General features: G+C 45.8%; 1 protein-coding gene across 1 annotated transcript; it reads right to left on the bottom strand.

Annotated features, from left to right (window-relative positions):
* Positions 1-13803: 13803 nt before the first annotated feature.
* Positions 13804-15787, bottom strand: LOC103653479 (CBL-interacting protein kinase 6). Its single transcript, XM_008680373.3, has one exon. The coding sequence runs from the start codon at positions 15381-15383 to the stop codon at positions 13977-13979; it is 1407 nt and encodes a 468-aa protein (XP_008678595.1). The 5' UTR covers positions 15384-15787; the 3' UTR covers positions 13804-13976.
* Positions 15788-19352: the final 3565 nt, after the last annotated feature.

The following is a 19352-nucleotide window of genomic DNA, read 5'->3' on the forward strand; positions in this document are numbered from 1 at the left end:
GCGACTGGATGACAGAATGGTTTTATGTGAAGAATGACCTGACAGTACGAGAAGATATCAAAGGTATAATTATGCGCCCTATTTGGCAAAGCTTCGGCCTTCGGAGACCGAAGGTTGAAATGAATGAAGCCGCCGAAGAATGCCAGAGAGCCTTCGGCGTTATCTGTTCTTTTATTGGAACGAGAGATTTGGTACAAGAGCATATTGCCTTCAGGGTATGGCCGCTCGCGGAGAAATGGGAAATGCCGCAAGAAACCATAAAAGAGGCCGACGAAGGTGGACTTATCAGGCTGAAGTACACTTTTAAGTTCGGAGATAAATTCGTTGAACCAGATGATGACTGGTTAAAAAGCATTGAAAATTTAAGTGATGAACTGCTTGGGTCTTATTCGAAGGCCGAAGATACTGCACTGTCAGCAACCTTCGGAGGCCGAAAAAAGAAGAGGCTGAATCGGGTGTTTGATGCAATCGGGTTCGTCTACCCTGACTATCGTTATCCCATTCGAGGGCAGAAAAGAAAAAACACAACCTCTGCGAAAGAAGAAGCTGCAACTGCTCCTAGCGAGCCAGAACCGAAAAGAAAGAGGATAAAGGTCCTCACACATCGGCCGCGCTATATTGAACCAGCTTCGGTGCCTGAGTTCACCGGAGAAACTTCTTCGGCCATCGAAGATGAAAAGCCAACCAAACCAACCTTGCTGCCAGAAGTCACAGAAATGGCCGAAGCGCCAACAAGGATAGAATTGGAAGAACTGAAGACTTTGTTACCAGAAACAAAAGAGATGGCCGAAGCGCCATCCACAGAAAAAATGGAAGAAGTGAAAAAACCAACTGAGGAAAAAACATCAGAAGTTTTGAGTCCTGCAGCAAATGTTGAGACAGTAAAAAATCAAAAGGTGCCAGCAGTGACTCCGAAAAGAAAGAGAATGGCTAATGTGCTAGATGTTCTGGAAACAATTAAATCTTCAAGCACACCTCCGAAGAAAACTGTTGCCATTCCCGAAGCGAAAACTGAAATTTCTGATATTAAAGTTCCAGAGCAAGAAACTGGAGCCGAAGCTGGGTCCTCAGAGCCCACGAAGATAAAATCCTTGGAAACCGAGGAAGAAAAAATAACAGAGCCAACTTTTATTGAAGAAATCAGTGTCATTGCCCCCGAAGCATCCCCCAAAGTCCTTGATTATATTGTTCGTCATGCTTCGGGGAAACAATTATCAGAAAAAGAAAAACAAGAGGCCCAGCTTTACGCCCAAAAACTGAAGTATCCAAAGGGGGCGTTAATATTCAATGGCAGTGGAGAAGAAGACTTTTTGTATTGTCTCCCAGACAGCAAGGAGATTTCTGTCTGTCGGGAGATGAGCAAAAGCTTCGGATTCCCAACACTAGAAGACGGGCTCTCGGTGCTGTCGAAGAACGATCTGGCCGACAGCCTGGCATATAATAGCTTAAAGGTGCAACAAATGGGATCCTTGTATTTTTTGTTGAGACCAAAATTTTTCGTTTGCTTAAATCTAATGACGTACACATATTCTTCTTTGCAGGGTCTGATACTTAGCAATGCCCTCAGGGCCCAAAAAGATGATGAAGACGAAGGATGTGCTATAGCCCTGAGCAACCTTCGTTCCGAAGTAATTGAACTGAGGAACGAAGGTCTCGAAAAAGATAAAATATTACATTCATTAATAAATAGAATAAAGGAAGATGAAGCTACTTTTAAAGGTCAAGCTGAAGCTCAGAAGCGCGAAATTGAAGATCTTCGAAAACAACTGGCCAGAGCCAAAGAGGAACGCATGCTTGAAGAAACGAAGCGAGAACTCAGCGACCAATGGGCAAATCATTTAGAGGGAACTGTTGAAGAGCTTCGTTCATCCAAGAAAAGATGTTATAACAAATCTATAGAGTGTGTCAAGAAGTTGAAAGCTAGCTTCGCCAGTGTCGGCGCATTTTCAAGCGAAGAAAACTTTACAAGAGGCAACCCCGAAGGCCCTATCGAATGGATCGATCACGAAGCTGAGGCTTTCGAGGAAATTTTAAACAGCCGCGGAGACATATGTGCTTTCTCGGGTGCCAGGGGAATTGCCACCATTTTAGAGAAAAAGGGCTGCGAGCATGTAAAGATTTTAGCACAATCCGAAGCTGGCTTGTCCTTCGAAGATGCAAGAGATCCTTCGGCCGAAGCTAGCATGGTAGGTGGAAAATTTTTCACCGACGTCTGGGATAATGGTGGCCGAGAAATGGCCCGAGAAATTATTCGAAAAAGCGAAAAGGGCATTCACGATGCTAGAGAAGTGGCTGAGGCTGCTGAAAAAAGCGCAGAGCCCGAAGGGCAAATAGGTATCAACTAATGGTTTTTATTGTGTTGTAATTTTCGATTTTAAACTTCGTTCGCAATTTGTAATAGCAATGTAGCCGTATCCTGTCCTCCTTCAGATCCTACTAAAGCGTCTTCGGGACCTCCCCCAAAAGGAGACGACGAAATTAAAAAGATGGCTGAAGCTATCATGGATGAAGTTGTTAATCGGCTCTTGAACGAGGCTGCAGAAGTCGTTTTGAGAGAAGATTAAGTATTATTGTAAAAACTTCTGAAATGTAATATATTGTAACATTTTGTAACCCTGAATGTAATATACCTGTTTTTATTGTTCAATTCTTTACGATGCATGAAATTTTACACGTACCGTTTTTGAGTCTTTGACGAAAAAACACCTTCCCTTCTTTTCATACTTCGTGAAGAAGAATTTTTCTTTGTCACAACAATATCCATAGTGTTCTGATGAATAATATCCAGGCTTCGTGAGGATGTTCTCCGAAGCTACACTTCCGAAGATCAATAATGTATCTGCTTGCAACTTAGCATGATTTTCCCCTTTCAAAACATTCTTCCGAAGATCGATATCATGTCCCCTTCTTGTGCCATATGCAGCATGATGTATGATGCTTATGCTATGCGAAATGATGCGATGATGTTATGTTGTGTAAGATGGTGTTTATTCCGAAGATACACACATATTCCTGCGACAAAACATATAGTCTTTTTGAATCAGCGTTGTCTTTTTACTATAAGCCTCCCTTAGGAGCTTCTTCGCCTTTTACTTCAGCGGAATCAGCGTTTATTTTTCGCTGTAAGCCTCCCTTAGGAGCTTCTTCGCCTTTTACTTTCAGCGGTATTCGCGTTGACTTTTCGCGCTTCGCCTTTTACTTAGGCGGTATCAGCGTTGACTTTTCGCTGTATGCTCTGCATTCCCTTTGGAACGACTTTGGAGCAGAAAACTTACACTGCGCTCCCTTTGGAATGGCTTTTTGTGACTTCGGCAAACTTACTCTGCGTTCCTTAGAACGACTTTCTGTCGCTTCGAAGAATTTTCGATAATTTGAAGGTCCTCTTTGTTATCACAAATCTTTAAACTTCAACAACTTAAGCCTGTGAAGAAAATATATTTTCCTTGTGGGAATCAACGAAACTATTTACATGAAACCTAAACAATGTCCTTTTATTACACAGAAAATGAAACTGAATAAAAAGATTGCTATAAAGGTAGGATACTTGTCAATAGATGTGCTTTGACTCTGGCACAGTGCTGTTGACTGTGCGAGTTTCGGACTGTTCTCTGAAGTCCCTTTGGTGTGGAGCATATTGGCTCCCTTCTGGCTGCTGGCCTTGTTGCAGCGGTGGTGGAGGCGGAGGCTGTTGCCAGGAAGCTTGAGGTTGACTCGCCGAAGCAACAGAAACTGCAGGGTGATTGCCTACATACTCTGGGATGTAAGGCGAATGATACGAAGCAGTGTGCATGACCTGCTTCGGCTGAGCCTGTTGTGCTGCAGCTTCGGCTATTTCCTTTTGCTTCTGGATGGTAACATGGCACATCCTGGTGGTATGGCCTTTGTTCTCACCACAAGACAAGCAAAAAATTCTTCTTGGCTGATCGCCAAATCTTCCGCCGAAGCCCCTGGCGCCTCTGCCTCTCGGAGCTGGTGGTCGGAAGGAGCCTTGCTGTTGCCCCGAAGCCTGTGAGGAACACTGTGGCCTTTGCTGTTGGCTCCCTCTATCATCATTTTGGGTAGAGTTATGAATTGATCTAACGTGCCTCGGATAGAACCTCCCTCCGAAGCCCCTGGTCATTTCAGAAAACCTGAAAGCCTCCTCCCTTCTTTGGCGAAAATCATTATCGGCCCGAATGTACTCGTCCATCTTCTGGAGCAGCTTCTCCAAAGTTTGAGGAGGCTTCCTAGCGAAGTACTGAGCTGACGGTCCTAGCCGAAGCCCCTTGATCATGGCCTCAATGACAATTTCATTGGGCACTGTTGGTGCCTGTGCCCTCAAACGCAAGAACCTCCGGACGTACGCCTGAAGGTACTCTTCGTGATCCTGGGTGCACTGGAATAGAGCTTGAGCCGTGACCAGCTTCGTCTGGAACCCTTGGAAGCTGGTTAACAACAAGTCCTTCAGCTTTTGCCACGAAATGATCGTTCCTGGTCGAAGGGAGGAATACCAGGTTTGAGCAACACTCCTGACAGCCATAACAAAAGATTTGGCCATGACCGCAGCATTGCCACCATACGAAGATACTGTTGCTTCGTAGCTCATCAAAAACTGCTTCGGGTCTGAGTGGCCATCAAATATGGGAAGCTGAGGCGGCTTGTAGGACGGAGGCCAAGGTGTAGCCTGCAGCTCAGCGGACAGAGGAGAAGCATCATCAAAAACAAAATTCCCATGATGGAAATTGTCATACTAGTCATCTTCGTTGGGGAAACCCTCCTGATGAAGGTCTTGGTGCTGAGGCCTTCGGTGTTGCTCATCCTGAGTAAGATGACGAACTTCTTCAGAAGCTTCGTCTATCTGCCTTTGCAGTTCAGCTAGCCTGGCCATCTTTTCTTTCTTCCTCTGCACCTGTTGATGAAGCATCTCCATGTCTCTGATTTCTTGATCTATCTCATCATCTGGTGGTGTCGGGCTAACAGCCTTCCTCTTCTGGCTTCGGGCTTCCCGAAGAGAGACTTTCTCCTGGTTATGGTCCAGAGGCTGCAGAGCTGCAGCCCCAGTTGCTGAAGCTTTCTTCGGCGCCATAGCGAAGGTTTATGATCGCCGAAGGTGTTCAAAAACTCAAAGAGTGGAAGTGAGTTCACCGGAGGTGGGCGCCAATGTTGGGGACTTGTTCTCAAATGCTATGAGTTAAGAACAAGGCAACACAAAAAATATTAATCGATAGAGTCCTTCGTCCTTCGAAGCATTATTTCCCTTAGGATATAATGATTTTCGGATGAAGGTTATGAAAGACGTACCTTCATAAACATAGCATACGATGACGAAAAACGAATCATAAAGAATATGAAGGATTACATAGATATTTATATATCATTATCAACTTATCATTATTGCAGAGAAACAGAAATAATATCGAATTACAAATGTACCTTCAGCTTGGAAGGGAATGAAAGTACAGGTGTGACGCAAAAGCGAATGTTAAAATCAGCGTGAACAGTACGGGGGTACTGTTCACCTATTTATAGGCACAGGACATAGCCCATGCAAAATTACATTTATGCCCTTTACATTTGATAATAATTCTATAGTAATCTATCGAGGTCTGAATAGCCTTTTCATCTTTAAGTCGGTTTCATTTTTTGCTACCACGCCGAAGCTTTCCTGCTCACACCTTCGGCGCTGTATCAACCTTCGTATTATTCTGGTCTGCTGTGATACCGACTTGAGTCCGAAGATACCTGTTCACACATTATACTCCAGAAATACTGTTAAATCCTGTTTTTGAGGACCTTCGTAAGCCGAAGGCCCCCAACAAAGATGCTTGAACATAATGTTTAGGTATATTTATACCTTTGCCTTGACAAATAATAATTCCCGAGTGAAGCGTTTGCAATTACAGGAATGCGTGAACAGTAAAGGAATACTGTTCACTATTTATAGGCACAGGACATAGCCTGTGAGGAATTACAATCATGCCCCTCATAAAAGTTTACAACATTGACTCAGACCCTTATGGACTAAAAGGTCATTCTATCTTTAAGTCGGTTTGATCCCTCATCTTCGGACATGCTGTAATACCGAAGCTTTATGAATGGTACCTTCGGCATTACGTTCAAACAGCTTCAGCCGAAGTTGTTTTCTTTCCACGGGACCTTCGGCGATGAAGCATGGTCCCAACATAGTTGATCCTGTAAAAATCAAGACTAAACAACACAAACTTGGTTTATGAAATGTTAGTGAGGTCAAAACCAAGGTGCTATGACTAGAGAGGGAGAGAACGAGAAGAGACAACTTCTTCACTTAATTGCTCTTCACAAGATGAGTATTAAACTTAGAGCAATTATAAAGTGAGTAGAAGTAGAGAGAATCGCACAAGAATAAAGACAGGTGACACGGTGATTTTTATCCTGTGGTTCGGCTAAGTGCAACACTTGCCTAGTCCACGTTGTGGCATCCCAACGGGCGAGGGTTGCACTCAATCCCTTTTCAAGTGATCCAATGATCCACTTGAATACCATGGTTCTCTTTATCTCAAGTTTATCCCCTTGTGAGGAATCTCCACACTTTGGAGTCTCTCACACCTTACACAAAAGATCTCGAATGAGCACAGGAGTAAGGAGGAAATAGAAACACACACAAAAGCGAGAGTCGTAGCACTAACACACACAAGACAAGAGTGAGCACAAGAAAGCAGCACAGTGGAGTTACAACTCAGAAAAGTGCTCTAATTTCTATCACAGTGAATCAAATGCGCCAATGCGAGGTCTCGGTGTCTTAGAATGTTCAAGAGGTGCTTTTTGTACTGCTCCATGCGCCTAGGGGTCCCTTTTATAGCCCCAAGGCAGCTAGGAGCCGTTGGAGCTCCATTTGGTAGGCAATAGTTGCCTTCTGTCCGTGGGCGCACTGGACAATCCGGTGCACCACCAGATAGTGAACAGTGCGCCTTCCTTTCCTGGCGAAGCCAACCGTTGTAGCCACAGCCCCCTTGGCACATCGGAGAGTCCGGTGCAGCCTGGTGACCGTTGGCGTGGGCCACGCGTTGCGCGCTGATTGCGCTGCCGACCGTTGCATCCCCAACTTTTAGTTGTAGCGTCCCCAACTTTTACCGAGAGCAGCGAGTTCTTCGAGCGCGCCAGCCTGGGCACCGGACACTATCCGGTGCACCGTAGGCTGGTGCAGGTCTGGCTTGTTTCAGCTAAACTTCTTTTGCTCCTTTTGGACTTGACTTAACTGAGTTCCTGACAATTAGACAAACATGTTTAGCACATAAAACAATGGACTAAGTGTCTAGAACTTACCTTCATACTTGATCCGTCTAGATTTGCATTATGTCCTCATCGGAACTCAATTTGCTTCATATACCTTTTCTTAACATCATGTTAGTTCTCACATAGTGTGTTGTGCATCTAATCACCAAATCAATATAGAAATGGCCCAAGAGCACATTTATCTTTCAGTTATAACCAAGTGATTCCACTAAGAATACATTAGAAATTGAATGCTCAGTAGTGATGGCTATTTTACCCAAACCTTTGACCTTGCTTTGATTCCCATATCCAAAGATGATCGTGTCTTGAGAATCCTTGTTCTTGACGTAGGAGGTGAACATCTTCTCACACATCATGTGGTTTGTGCATCCGTTGTCAATAATCCAACTTGTGCCCCCGGATGCATAAACCTGAAAGGTAATTTAAGCTTGCAATTTAGGTACCCAACTCTTGTTGGGTCCTACAAGGTTAGTCAAATAAGATTTTGGAACCCCAAATACAAGTCTTGCCTCCCTTGCATTAGGCCCCACATTTTAAGCAACAACTTTATCATTACAATGTAGCACATATGAGGCATCGTAAGTACGATAAAATCATAGTTGGGCCATTAGATGCATTTCTAGGCGCATGAGAAACAACATGATGAACACGGCGCCTAGGTATACTATTACCATGAACATATGAAGAGCTAGATGATGTCATGGCATGAGCATCATGACGCACATGTAAAATAGCATGATGATAACAAACATCATGATGAGCAGTATGAGAAACATTAGAAGCATTCTTAACAAGAGCATACAGGTAAGCATGGTTCTTCTTGTCATGAAAAGAATGCGAACTACTAGCAAAGGGTGCTTTCCCTTTCTCCTTGATGAGGTTGGAGGCCCTTTGGCTCGTTAAGTTCTTGGTTCCCTTTTGGAAACCAAGTCCATCCTTAATGAAGGGATGCCTACCAATGGTGTAGGCAACCCTAGCAAATTTTATCTTCTCACATTCATTTTTGCAAATTTTAAGTTGAGCAATAAGATTGGCAACTTTATCATTCAACTTACAAATAGTAGAAGCGTGATCATTGTACACATAAATATCAAAATCTTTACATCTATTGCAAATAGAAACATGCTCCACAAATGAACTAGCAATATTCAATTTCTCTATTCTAGCATTTAAACTCTTAAGGCAAGAATTAGACTCATGGCAAGAAAACAATTCAGAAGAAAGTATTTCATTTTTCTTAGCTCTAAAGCAAGAGATTTTTCAACATTAACAATTTTATCATGTTCTTCATAAAGGATATCTTCCTTTTTTCTAACAACATATCCTTCTCATTAAGGGCATCAATTAAATCATTAATTTTGTCTACTTTTGATCTATCTAAAACCTTAAATAGATCGCTATAATCATCATCAGAATCCTCATCACTAGAAGAAGTATACTTAGGAGTATCTCGTGTATGCACCTTTTTCTCCTTAGCCATGAGGCAAATATGTCACTCATTGGGGAAGAGGGAGGACTTATCGAAGGCTGAGGCAACAAGTCCCTCATCATCGGAGTCAGATGAAGAGCAGTCTGAATCCCACTCCTTGCCAAGCCTCGCCCTTTGCCTTTCGGTAGTTCTTTTTCTTCTCCTTCTTCCCTTTCTTTTCTTATGTCTGATCATTTTCATTATTGGGACATTGTTCTATAAAATGGCCAGACTTACCATATTTGAAGCAAGAACGCTTTCCCCTTGATTTGTTTTTGTTGGGGTACTCCTTGCGTCCCTTCAATGTGGTCTTGAAATGCTTAATCACAAGCGCCATCTCTTCCTCACTGAACCCGGCAGCCTCCACTTGTGCCACCTTGTTTGGTAGCACTTCCTTTCTATTTGTTGCCTTGAGTGCAATGGGCTGCGGCTCGTTGAAGGGAAGTGGTCCGTTAGCAATGTCATCAACATACCTTGCTTCCTTCACCATCATGCACCCACTTACAAATTTTCAGAGAATTTCATCAGGCGTCATCTTGGTGTACCTAGGGTTTTCACGGATAAGGTTTACATGATGAGGGTCAATAATGGTAAATGACCTTAGCATGAGCCAAAGAACATCATGATTCGTCCATCTTGTACTCCTGTAGCTTCGGATCTTGTTCACCAGGGTCTTGAGCCTGTTGTAGGTTTCAGTTGGCTCCTCTCCCCTTTTCATGGCGAACCTCCCCAGCTCTCCTTCCACTAATTCCATCTTTGTGATCATTGTGGCATCATTTCCCTCATGAGAAATTTTGAGGGTATCCAATATTTGCTTGGCATTGTCCAAGCCACTAACCATGTTGTGCTCATCCCTGCATAGAGATGCTAACAAAACAGTAATAGCCTAGGCATCTAATGAATTATCTCATTAATAAATACGAGATTATCGCTACTATCAAAATGCATTCCACTTTCCACTATTTCCCAAATACTAGGATGAAGAGAGAATAGATGACTATGCATTTTATGACTCCAAAAAGAATAGTCTTCTCCATCAAAGTGCGGGGGTTTTCCAAGTGGAATAGATAACAAATGTGCATTTGAATTGTAAGGAATATGAGAATGATCAAAAGAATAGTTTTCATTAACCGTTTTCTTTTTCGACGAGCTAGGAATCTTCGTCGTCGTCATCCCTTGGTGAAGAAGAGGAGGCGATGCTGTCGTAGTAGATTATCTTCTTGATGCCCCTCTTCTTCTTCCCATCCTTCCTTTTGTTGTTTGAGCCTAAGCCGGTGTCCTTGTCACCTTTTGGCTCATCAATGTTGAGGATCTCCTTCTCCTTGTCGTTGATCACAATCCCCTTGCCCTTAGGATCCATCTATTCGAGGGGGTTAGTCCCTTGGTGAAGAGAATGACTCCTATACCAATTGAGAGCACCTAGAGGGGGTGGATAGATGATCCTGTAAAAATAGCTCAACAAAATAAACTTGGTCTAAAATTGGATTAGTGAGATCAAAAACCAAGTTCGAATGAAGAGTATTAGAGGATAGAACTTCTTCACTTAATTGCTCTCACAAGGTGAGTATTAAACTTAGAGCAATATTGTAAGTGAAGTGAAATGCTAGAAAGAGTAGAGTCGCAATAAGGTAAAGTAACTTAGACAAGTAAACACAGTGATTTTTATCCTGTGGTTCAGTCAAGCATAAAATGATTGTGTATTCCACGTTGTGGTGTCCCAATGGACGGGGTTGCACTCAACCCCTCTCAAGTGATCCAATGATCAACTTGAGTACCACAGTTCTCTTTCTTATCTCAAGTTTTTCCCGGTTGTGAGGAATCTCCACAATTTGGAGTCTCTCACGCCTAACACAGTTGATCTCAAATGAACCACAAGAGTAAGAGGGAGTAGAAACACGCACAAGAGACAAAATCATAGCAGCACACGCACACAAGTTGAGAGAGGAGCACAAGAGACAACACAACGGAGTTATAGCTCAAAACACCTGCTCGAATCTCAATGTAGCGAAGCAAAGGCGTGCATGCAATGTCTCGGTGTTGTAGAATATTCAATAGATGCTTGGTTTTCTGCTCCATGCGCTAGGGATCCCTTTTATAACCCCAAGGGTCCTAGGAGTTGTTGCTCTTCTATTTGGAAGGCTCTGATTGCCTTCTGTCCGAGGGCGCACCGGACTGTCTAGTGCACGCTAGACAGTGAATAGTGTGCAATTCCTTTCCTTGTTAGCGAAGCCAACCATTGCCAATCTCTGGTCCCATGGCACACCGGACAATCCGGTGGCGCACCGGACAGTTCGGTGCAGCCTGGAGACGTTGGCCGGGCATACATGGCGACTGGTGACCGCGAGGCCGACCGTTGGCCAAGCGCGCGACTGACACACCAGATAGTCTAGTGCACACCGAACAATCCGGTGAATTATAGTCGTGACACCCTTCTATTTTCTCGAGAGCGGCATGTTCACTGGGGCTCTAGCCTGTGCACCGGACACTGCCGGTGCACACCGGACAGTCCGGTGAACTCAGGCTGGTGCAAATTTGGCTAGCTTGAGCCAAACCTCTCCATTTTGTTTTCTCTCGTTTTGGAAAGCCTCCTAGCACTTAGACAAATATAATAGTACACAAAACAATTGACTAAATACTAGAATCATACCTTTGTTTCTCCAAAATAATAGAATGTTCAATTCACTCCTATCACTCTCAATTTGTTTCTCTTTGACCTTGTGCTCATACTCACAGTAGCATGTTAGTTCAAAGTGACAGGTTTGTCATTTAATCACCAAAACACATAGAAATTGCCAAAGGGCACATTTTCCTTTCACCAACACAATAGGCCCATCAAAGAAGATTCATCGTTAGATCCGCGACCGAGACACAAGATCCATCCTTGGGCAACCCAAACCGATGACTGATGGTGAGGTGAACAATTTCTTAGTGGCACTACAAAAGCGACGCAATAGGACCAACAGTACATTCCTCGTTGACACGAGGATGGCATTCGATCATGATTCGACCGACAGTGTTGGCACCACAAGAGACGCTACATCATTGATCTAGCTCATTAGCCATCACCATGGATGCCACCATCCATGTCGAAGAGTTGGAGCACAGAGGGGAACAAGATCCTTACTACCATCATCCTTGCAACGGTACGGTCCTTCAATCGTGTGCTCGGGAAGCGGCGAGGTTGGAGCAAAAGGGTAGAAGATTATAGTGGTGACACAGGTTTTTCCTGTGTCGCCGCTGTATGGAGAGACGTGGTGGCTCTTTGGAGTTACACAAAAGGGAGGCAACTAGGTTACTAAAAGTTGTGATGCACATTTTTGGATCTCAAAGGATGTGTTCATATTGGAGGCATATTCTATATTACACATAGGTATACCTTGTTTAAATGGGATAGTTGTTCGAACAAGTTCCAAACCTTCACAATAATTTGTGCTTTATTTGAACTTGTTGTTGAGCCCGATCTCAACGTGTCTACCATGTAACCTGCATAAATGCATTTCATATGCTGAGTGAAAAACCATAATTCCAATCCATGTGTCGTCTCCCGTGAGGTGGCTCGAGTCACACCAAATCCTAGTCATCGTTGCCCCTTCCTCATCCTCTCTCTGCTTTGCTGCCACTAGAGTAAGCAACCGAAACTATCGAGATGCTTGAGAGAAAGGTGGTGCGGGGTCCAGCTCACGATTAGGCTCACAAGCGTGGTGGCAGCGGTGCCACAATAGGTACCCATGTTAGTGCCCCTCCTCTCATCATTCAAATAGCTACAATCTCAAATCAAACCTAATTAGTCCTAAAATTTACCAAATTGAAAACCTATGTACCTCAATTGATGGTATGATAGCTCTGTTGGGCTAACACCTAGTAGCCCCAACTTCATTGGTCATCTTCTTACTTTGCATCACTGCCTGCCTCGCGGGCGCATCGCTAGTGTACGAGAGTGGAGTGATCGTGGAGGACCGCAGGTGAAGGTAATCACTGTGGAAGGAAAAGTGGGGCGGGGAACAGAGAGAGGTGTATGAGAGGGGGTGACACATGGAGAAACTCCTGCATTATAGAAAGCACTATAGGAATAGAGATTGCATATGGATGTGAGTTGAGGTCACAATCCAACCATCCGTGGAATGTAGTTTTAGTTTCTCATTGTTATTAGTTGTATTTTTGTTGTGGTTGCTCGACTTTTTAGGAGTTTTTTGTTGATATGTTGTATTTACCCAATTTATTTACACAATGCCTGTTTTCTTTTTAATATAATCAGCAGCTCTTCTGATTATATATGTTTTTTTAAAAACAAGCTTACAGTTCACACAATTCAATGACTGTGACCCACCCTGAGGGTTTGTTTGGGAGCAATGATACCGAAGTAGATTGGAGGTGCTAAAATCAATAAGGAGATTTTGGCCCCTTTAATACACTCTGATATCATTGCTCTCATACAAAACCCTGAATAAGGAAGTGAACCCTAGGTCAGAAAGTCCCCCAACAGAACTATGTACCATAGCTTTGCATCTTGTATCACTGTACCACAACTTTGTTTATTGATTCAATCATTTCAAACGAGTCTTGCCTACCAACGCCCAAAAAAACAAAAATGTAAACATGAAAGCCTTGCCTCTAGAGCAAAAAAGAAAAAGAAAATGGACACACTATAGCCACATATAAACATCATGAATAATGCATGTATAATGCTCTAGATTAAGGGGTATTTATTTAGGATTATAATTTGTTCACATTATATGATCTACTAAATTTTCAACTAACACTTATGGGTGTTTGTTTGGGACTATAATCTACCTAGATATTATATAATCCAATAAATTTTGAACTAACAATTAGTTCAAAATTTGTTGGATTATATAATTAAGATAGATTATAATACTAAATAGTTCAAAATTTGTTAGATTATATTATAATCTAGACAGATTATAATATCAAACAAATAGCTCATAAGGGCTATTTTGGAAACTCTATTTTTTCAAGAAATTTCTATTTTTCTAAAAAAAATAATTTTTCTTGAAAAATAGAAATCCTTAAAAATGAGATTCCAGACTAGCCATAAGACATGAAATATTCATGTGAGGCACAGATGGAAGACCTTAGACCATCACATAAACAAGTCAATTGTGCCGAGGGAGCCGGCTGCCATGGAGATACAGATTCATGTCGCCCCCATAAGCAGTACATCTCACGTCATTATCGAATCGAGAACAGTGACGCATATCACTTGGGAATGGAATTGATACTGACTAAACAAATGGCACTATGATCCAGAACAATGATCAGAAGGCGGCCGCACGGCGTCAACGGCGGCGGCGGCGGGGTGGGGGTCGGCCGCCCAGACGATGTCCTTGAGCGCCGGCCGGAGCACCTCGCTGCAGAAGGAGCGGTACTCGAGTGTGTCGCCGCCGTCCTTCTTGATGTCGACTACGAGCACGGACGGCGCCAAGCAGAATATGTCGGCCGCGACGGCTAGGCGGCCCTTGCGGCCCCCGCGCCCGGCGCCCTCGAGCCGAACGCCGCGGGCACCGCTCTTGGTCACCCGCATCCGCCCGCCGCTGCGGGCGGCCACCTCCTCGAGACGGGAGACGACGCCGCTCGCGGGCTCCCGCGTCGCGAACCGCATGCCGTCCTCCCGGTGCCCCCTCGCCGGACCGCCTTCCACGTCGAACAGCGGCGAGAGGTCTAACCCTGCGGAGAGGGAGATCAGGTGGAACGCGTTTAGCGTCTCCGGCAGCTCGTCCTTGTCGCCGCCGCCGCTGTCCTTTGCGGAGCAGGCAGCCTCGGCCGGTGGCTCGGCGGCGGCGGCTGTAACGGCCCTGGAGACGGACGGCTTGTTAAACCACGGCGTCTCGACGATCTGGGCGACGGTGATGCGGGTGTCCGGGTCGGGGTCGAGCAGCTTGGGGATGAGCCTGCGCGCCTCCGTGGACAGCCACGGCGGGCAGCGGTAGTCCCTGCGGCTCATCTTGATGAACATGGCGGCGATGCTGTCCTTTGGGAACGGCAGCGAGCCGGCGAGGAGCACGTAGAGGACGACGCCGCACGACCAGACGTCGGCCTTGGCGCCGTCGTAGCCCCTGTTCCGGAACACCTCGGGCGCGACGTACCCGGGCGTCCCGCAGATCGTGTGCAGCAGCCCGTCGGCGCGCGCGTGGTCGGCGAGCGCGCTGAGGCCGAAATCCACGACCTTGAGGTTGCCCGCTTCGTCGACGAGGAGGTTCTCGGGCTTGAGGTCGCGGTGGAACACGCCCCGCGCGTGGCAGAAGTCGACGGCGGAGACGAGCTGCCGGAAGTAGCGGCGTGCCACGTCCTCCCTGACGCGGCCGGAGCGCGCGATGCGAGCCAAGAGGTCCCCGCCGCGGACGAGCTCCAGCGCGAGGTAGATCTTGGTGCGCGTGGCCATCACCTCGTGCAGCTCCACGATGTTGGGGTGCGACACGCGCTTCATGACGGCGATCTCGCGCTTGATCTGCTCCATCATGCCCGTGCGCAGCAACTTGTCCTTGGCGAGCACCTTCACCGCCACGCCACGCCCGGTGCGCAGGTCCCGCGCCTCGTGGACGCGCCCGAAGTTGCCGTGCCCCAGCACGTGGCCCAGCTCGTATCGGCCCTGCAGCACCCCGCCCTTCTTCACCTCCGCCTCCGCCTCCGCCTCCCCCTCAACCATGTCTGATCGCTGGATCGATTCGCTACTAGAAACGACAGAACTATCTGCAAACTACTACACCCTACGACGAAGACGACGACTAGCAGAAGGAAGGAAGGATGGATATGATCTACCCGTCCTCAACGTGCTTGCGGTGGCAGGTTCGGTCGCCGCGCAGCTCGCGCTGGCCGGCGACGTCAGTGCCTGAGCGCCGCCTCATCGCTCCGCATTCCCTGGGGGGCGCCGGGGCGCCTGAGTCTCGCCGGGAGTAGATCGGAGGAAGCAGGGGGGCGGCGGTGGTTTTGCGTGGCGAACGATATACGTGTGTGATGTGAACTGTGAATGGCTCAGCTCCGCGGCGTCCGCCTTTATTATGACTGAACTGTGGCGGCGGCGGTACAGGGGCCTACTAGGGCATGCAGTAGGCGGTGGCCATACGTTCTCGGCCCGACGATGTGGATCAGCTGGTGCAGGGAGCGGTAGGGATATACTAGCAGGGGCCAGGGGGATTTGATGGCTGCGGTTGTTAGGATGCGTCGGACGACGCGGAGTCTAATTATAGGGCTGGACGACCTGATTGGGGTAGGCTGACAGCTACCTCTACCTCTAGTCTAGCTAGGTTACGAGATGAAAGAAGCATGCGTACCCGCGGCCGGCAATGCCAATGCAGAGCTGCAAACCCAACGACGGGATGGAGAATCGGTCGGTGTTTTGAATCAACACCAATAATTAAATTTTTGTATGCAAGTTTTGGATCTTAATAGTGTGGCACAAGATTTATATTGGTTCAAGCGGAACGTGGCTACTTTCATTTTTTCGGTGGCTTGCACTACCGGCATCTGATTGTTGATTACTCGTACTAGGGTTACAAGTGAGCGAGAGAATGAAGGATTCCAAGTCTCTATGCGATGTTGGTTCTTAAGATCTACGTATCGGGTGTTTGCTAATTGGCTAAGCCATCTATTGTTGTTGCTCTTTTGTTCGTCTAGGTCCCCTAGATTGGGCCGACCACCCCATTTTATAGTCTAAGTAAAAGGGGTCAGTTACAGATGGCTTCCCTTAGAAGGATCATTGTACCGTTGTAATACAGAGTAATTCTCTCCTGATAAAATCATTATTGTGTGTCCTTATCTGTTCTTGGACAGCCTTCCGGCCATCTACTTTCAATTTCGTTGGGGAAGCGTGTCGACGAAGGGAGTCTAAGTGTCATCATTGTGTTCTCTGGCTACGTCTTCCACGTCGACCCTCGATCTCCGCGGCCTAACCCTTGGCCTTCCTCCGTCGCTTTGTGACCCTTGTAGGGCGTTGAGGGGACTCAGGCCTAAATTCGTAGGTCATGAGTGGACTCAGGTCTAGGGCTTATAAGCTATAATTTGGAGGGAGATTGGTGACATGTTGTGCTCTAACTTGGCGTCAGGCGCAGTTGATGTGGCATGTGTAGCATTAATGGCGGGTAGCAGTCCAACGGTTGCATGGGACCTACTCGAGCGACCCCCTCGACGATCTGTCTGACTCCTCGACCTAGTTCCGCCTCACCGGACCCCCTAGCTCGACGCGTGTGAGTCATCTAGGGGTGGATTTATCGAGGAGGGGCTCTATCCGTCCCCTCTTACTCGTGGCCCCCAGGGTTCCGGAGATCTGAGATCCCCGATAGTAGTCGCATGCCCCTGAGGGGAGTGTGTTTCTCCTTGGGGGCTATTCGATGGGTCAGACAACATTTAATTCTACTGTCTCTCGATTATCACTCCTCGAGAGTAAGTCGTGTGGGGACTGTCCCGGGCTTTATTGATGCAAGCTCCCATAGTTTGTGCATCGGGAGTCGAACTGTCTCCTCATGTCCATCCTTGGTAGTGATGGACCGAAGGTGCGTCATTTTGTTGTCTTGAGTTTCTTCTTATAAGTAGGCCTCTCGTGTGGCCTTGTTTTTTTCACTATCCACCCTTTTTGTCAGGAGAGGAGCAACTTCCTTCCTCATAGTTTCCCATGGATCCAAGCAAGCGCCCGACATATCACCATCCCCTAGTTATGAGGCCTCTTAGGCAGCGCATGTTCGATTCAGAGTATGGATCCCTTCATCATTGGGAGTTTTATATTTTTCGTCTTGCTTCTTACCTTTTGCACCTTTCGTAGGCACATGATCTCGATGGGTCAGAAGGGAATTAGGGTGTCCATTTGCCAAGGTGAGCCTCTAGTCCTTCTGACGCAGCCGCCAGTAGACCTTCTAGATTGTAAGTGCAATCAAGCCCTAATTGTGGATTTTAGTGATAATGACCATACAATTAGAGGACTAATCTGTTTACTAAACAATGTGACAGGAAAAGCACCAAAAAGGGAGAAAGCTTAAGGCAAAGAGGGACACCAAATAGTTATAAAAACTATTATGCATTTTATTCATTTTGATAGTGTAGAATTGTCGTACTATTAAGTTTCTATGAGTTTGTCTATGCCTTTGATTATCCATTGCTCAAACTCCACAAAACAACTCTACCTAAACCCAGTTAGCTAGTGCCAAAATTTTAGATCATTCTGCTTAGTTTGGGTTGCGCGTCACTGTCACGCATATGCGAGGCACTAACGTGCCCCGGCACTACCGAACATTTATCGACCATTGATTTTCCTTGTGTTGTTTAATCCTCTGGTCTCCAATAGTTACCTGATGTGTATCCTAAAACAGGTATGCTGCAGGACAGGTTACAAGTACCCCTGGGTCCCCTTTGAATCTCCCTCTCCCTCACTTGCTCATTTTGGCTCAAAATTTCTGGCTCTTCTCCTCTAAAGCTGAGAGAAAACCCCAAGAACAGCAAAAACCCTAGGGTTTCCTCAGTTTTCCCATTGAGCGTTGGAGCATCTCAAAGCCGGCATTCACTTATTGATTCTTGGACCTTACTCCTAGCCGGCGTGTGACATTTCCATTGAGCTACAAGATTGTTGTGGACTTGGGCTGCTGTAAGTTACCCTCATTCATAGTGAAATCCCTCTCATAATAAGAGCAAAAGCTCTTGGCTTGAGCACGAGTAAGGGTGTGTGTGACCCTAGACCTTTGTGGCTCTCCTCAACAATGTGGAGGTAGGCAAGCCTTTGTGGCGAGCTGAACCACGTGATAAATGATGTGTCCAAGTTTATGATCTGATTTGATGATTTGAGTAGTCAGGGTTTAAGTGGTTTGCATTTGAATATGTCTCTACCTTTTCGGTCTGATTTTTGTGCATTGCTTTTCAGTATCATATTCTAGATAGAAGTAAGAAATCTTATGTATCACCTTTTGTAGAAATTTCATACTGTTTGGATTGTTTATTGCTTTCCGGTAGCGCCAGACGTGTGCACGTAGGGGTGGTAATGGGCTCTAGATTTTACACTACAAACTTTAAGGATCGAATCGTATTAGGATCAAGCCCTATTCCTATTCATTTTTGAACTGACATTATTTAAGGGCCCCAACTTTTTATGAAGGGGCATTTGGATTGTGATCCATTACCACCCCTATGTGCACGGCAATGTCGGACCTGTGCACGACAGTGCCAGACTGTGGCAGTGGCAGGCTGAGTGCGGCTCTGCCACTCTGGAATTTAATAGTTTCTTGAGCTGAAAATTTACATGTAGCTTATTCACCTCCTCCCTCTAGGCATACTAGATCCTTAGAAGTGGTATCAGAGGCTTGTTCCTCTGTAGCGCTTAACCACGTGAGGTATGGCTACATCTAGGCAAGGAAATGATGGGACAAATGATGGGGTTAATCTCTTTTGTGAAGAATAAGCGAATGAGAGAATATCAGCAACAAGAAATGCAACACTCTATGTTGCATATCTGAAGGAGAAAGGGCAAGAAGAAAAGAAGAGCGATGTTTGAGAATAGAAGCAAGAAAACAAGCACAAGAGTTGGAAGAACAAGAAAATCTTCTTAGGAGAGCAGCAAGGAGACTCAAAAGACAAGAGAAACTATGATTAAAATAAGAAGAAGAGAGGCAAAAGAAAGCTAAAAAGAAGAAAGGAA

This window comes from Zea mays, chromosome 4, assembly GCF_902167145.1.
Source record: "Zea mays cultivar B73 chromosome 4, Zm-B73-REFERENCE-NAM-5.0, whole genome shotgun sequence".
In the NCBI taxonomy this organism is placed as follows: domain Eukaryota; kingdom Viridiplantae; phylum Streptophyta; class Magnoliopsida; order Poales; family Poaceae; genus Zea; species Zea mays.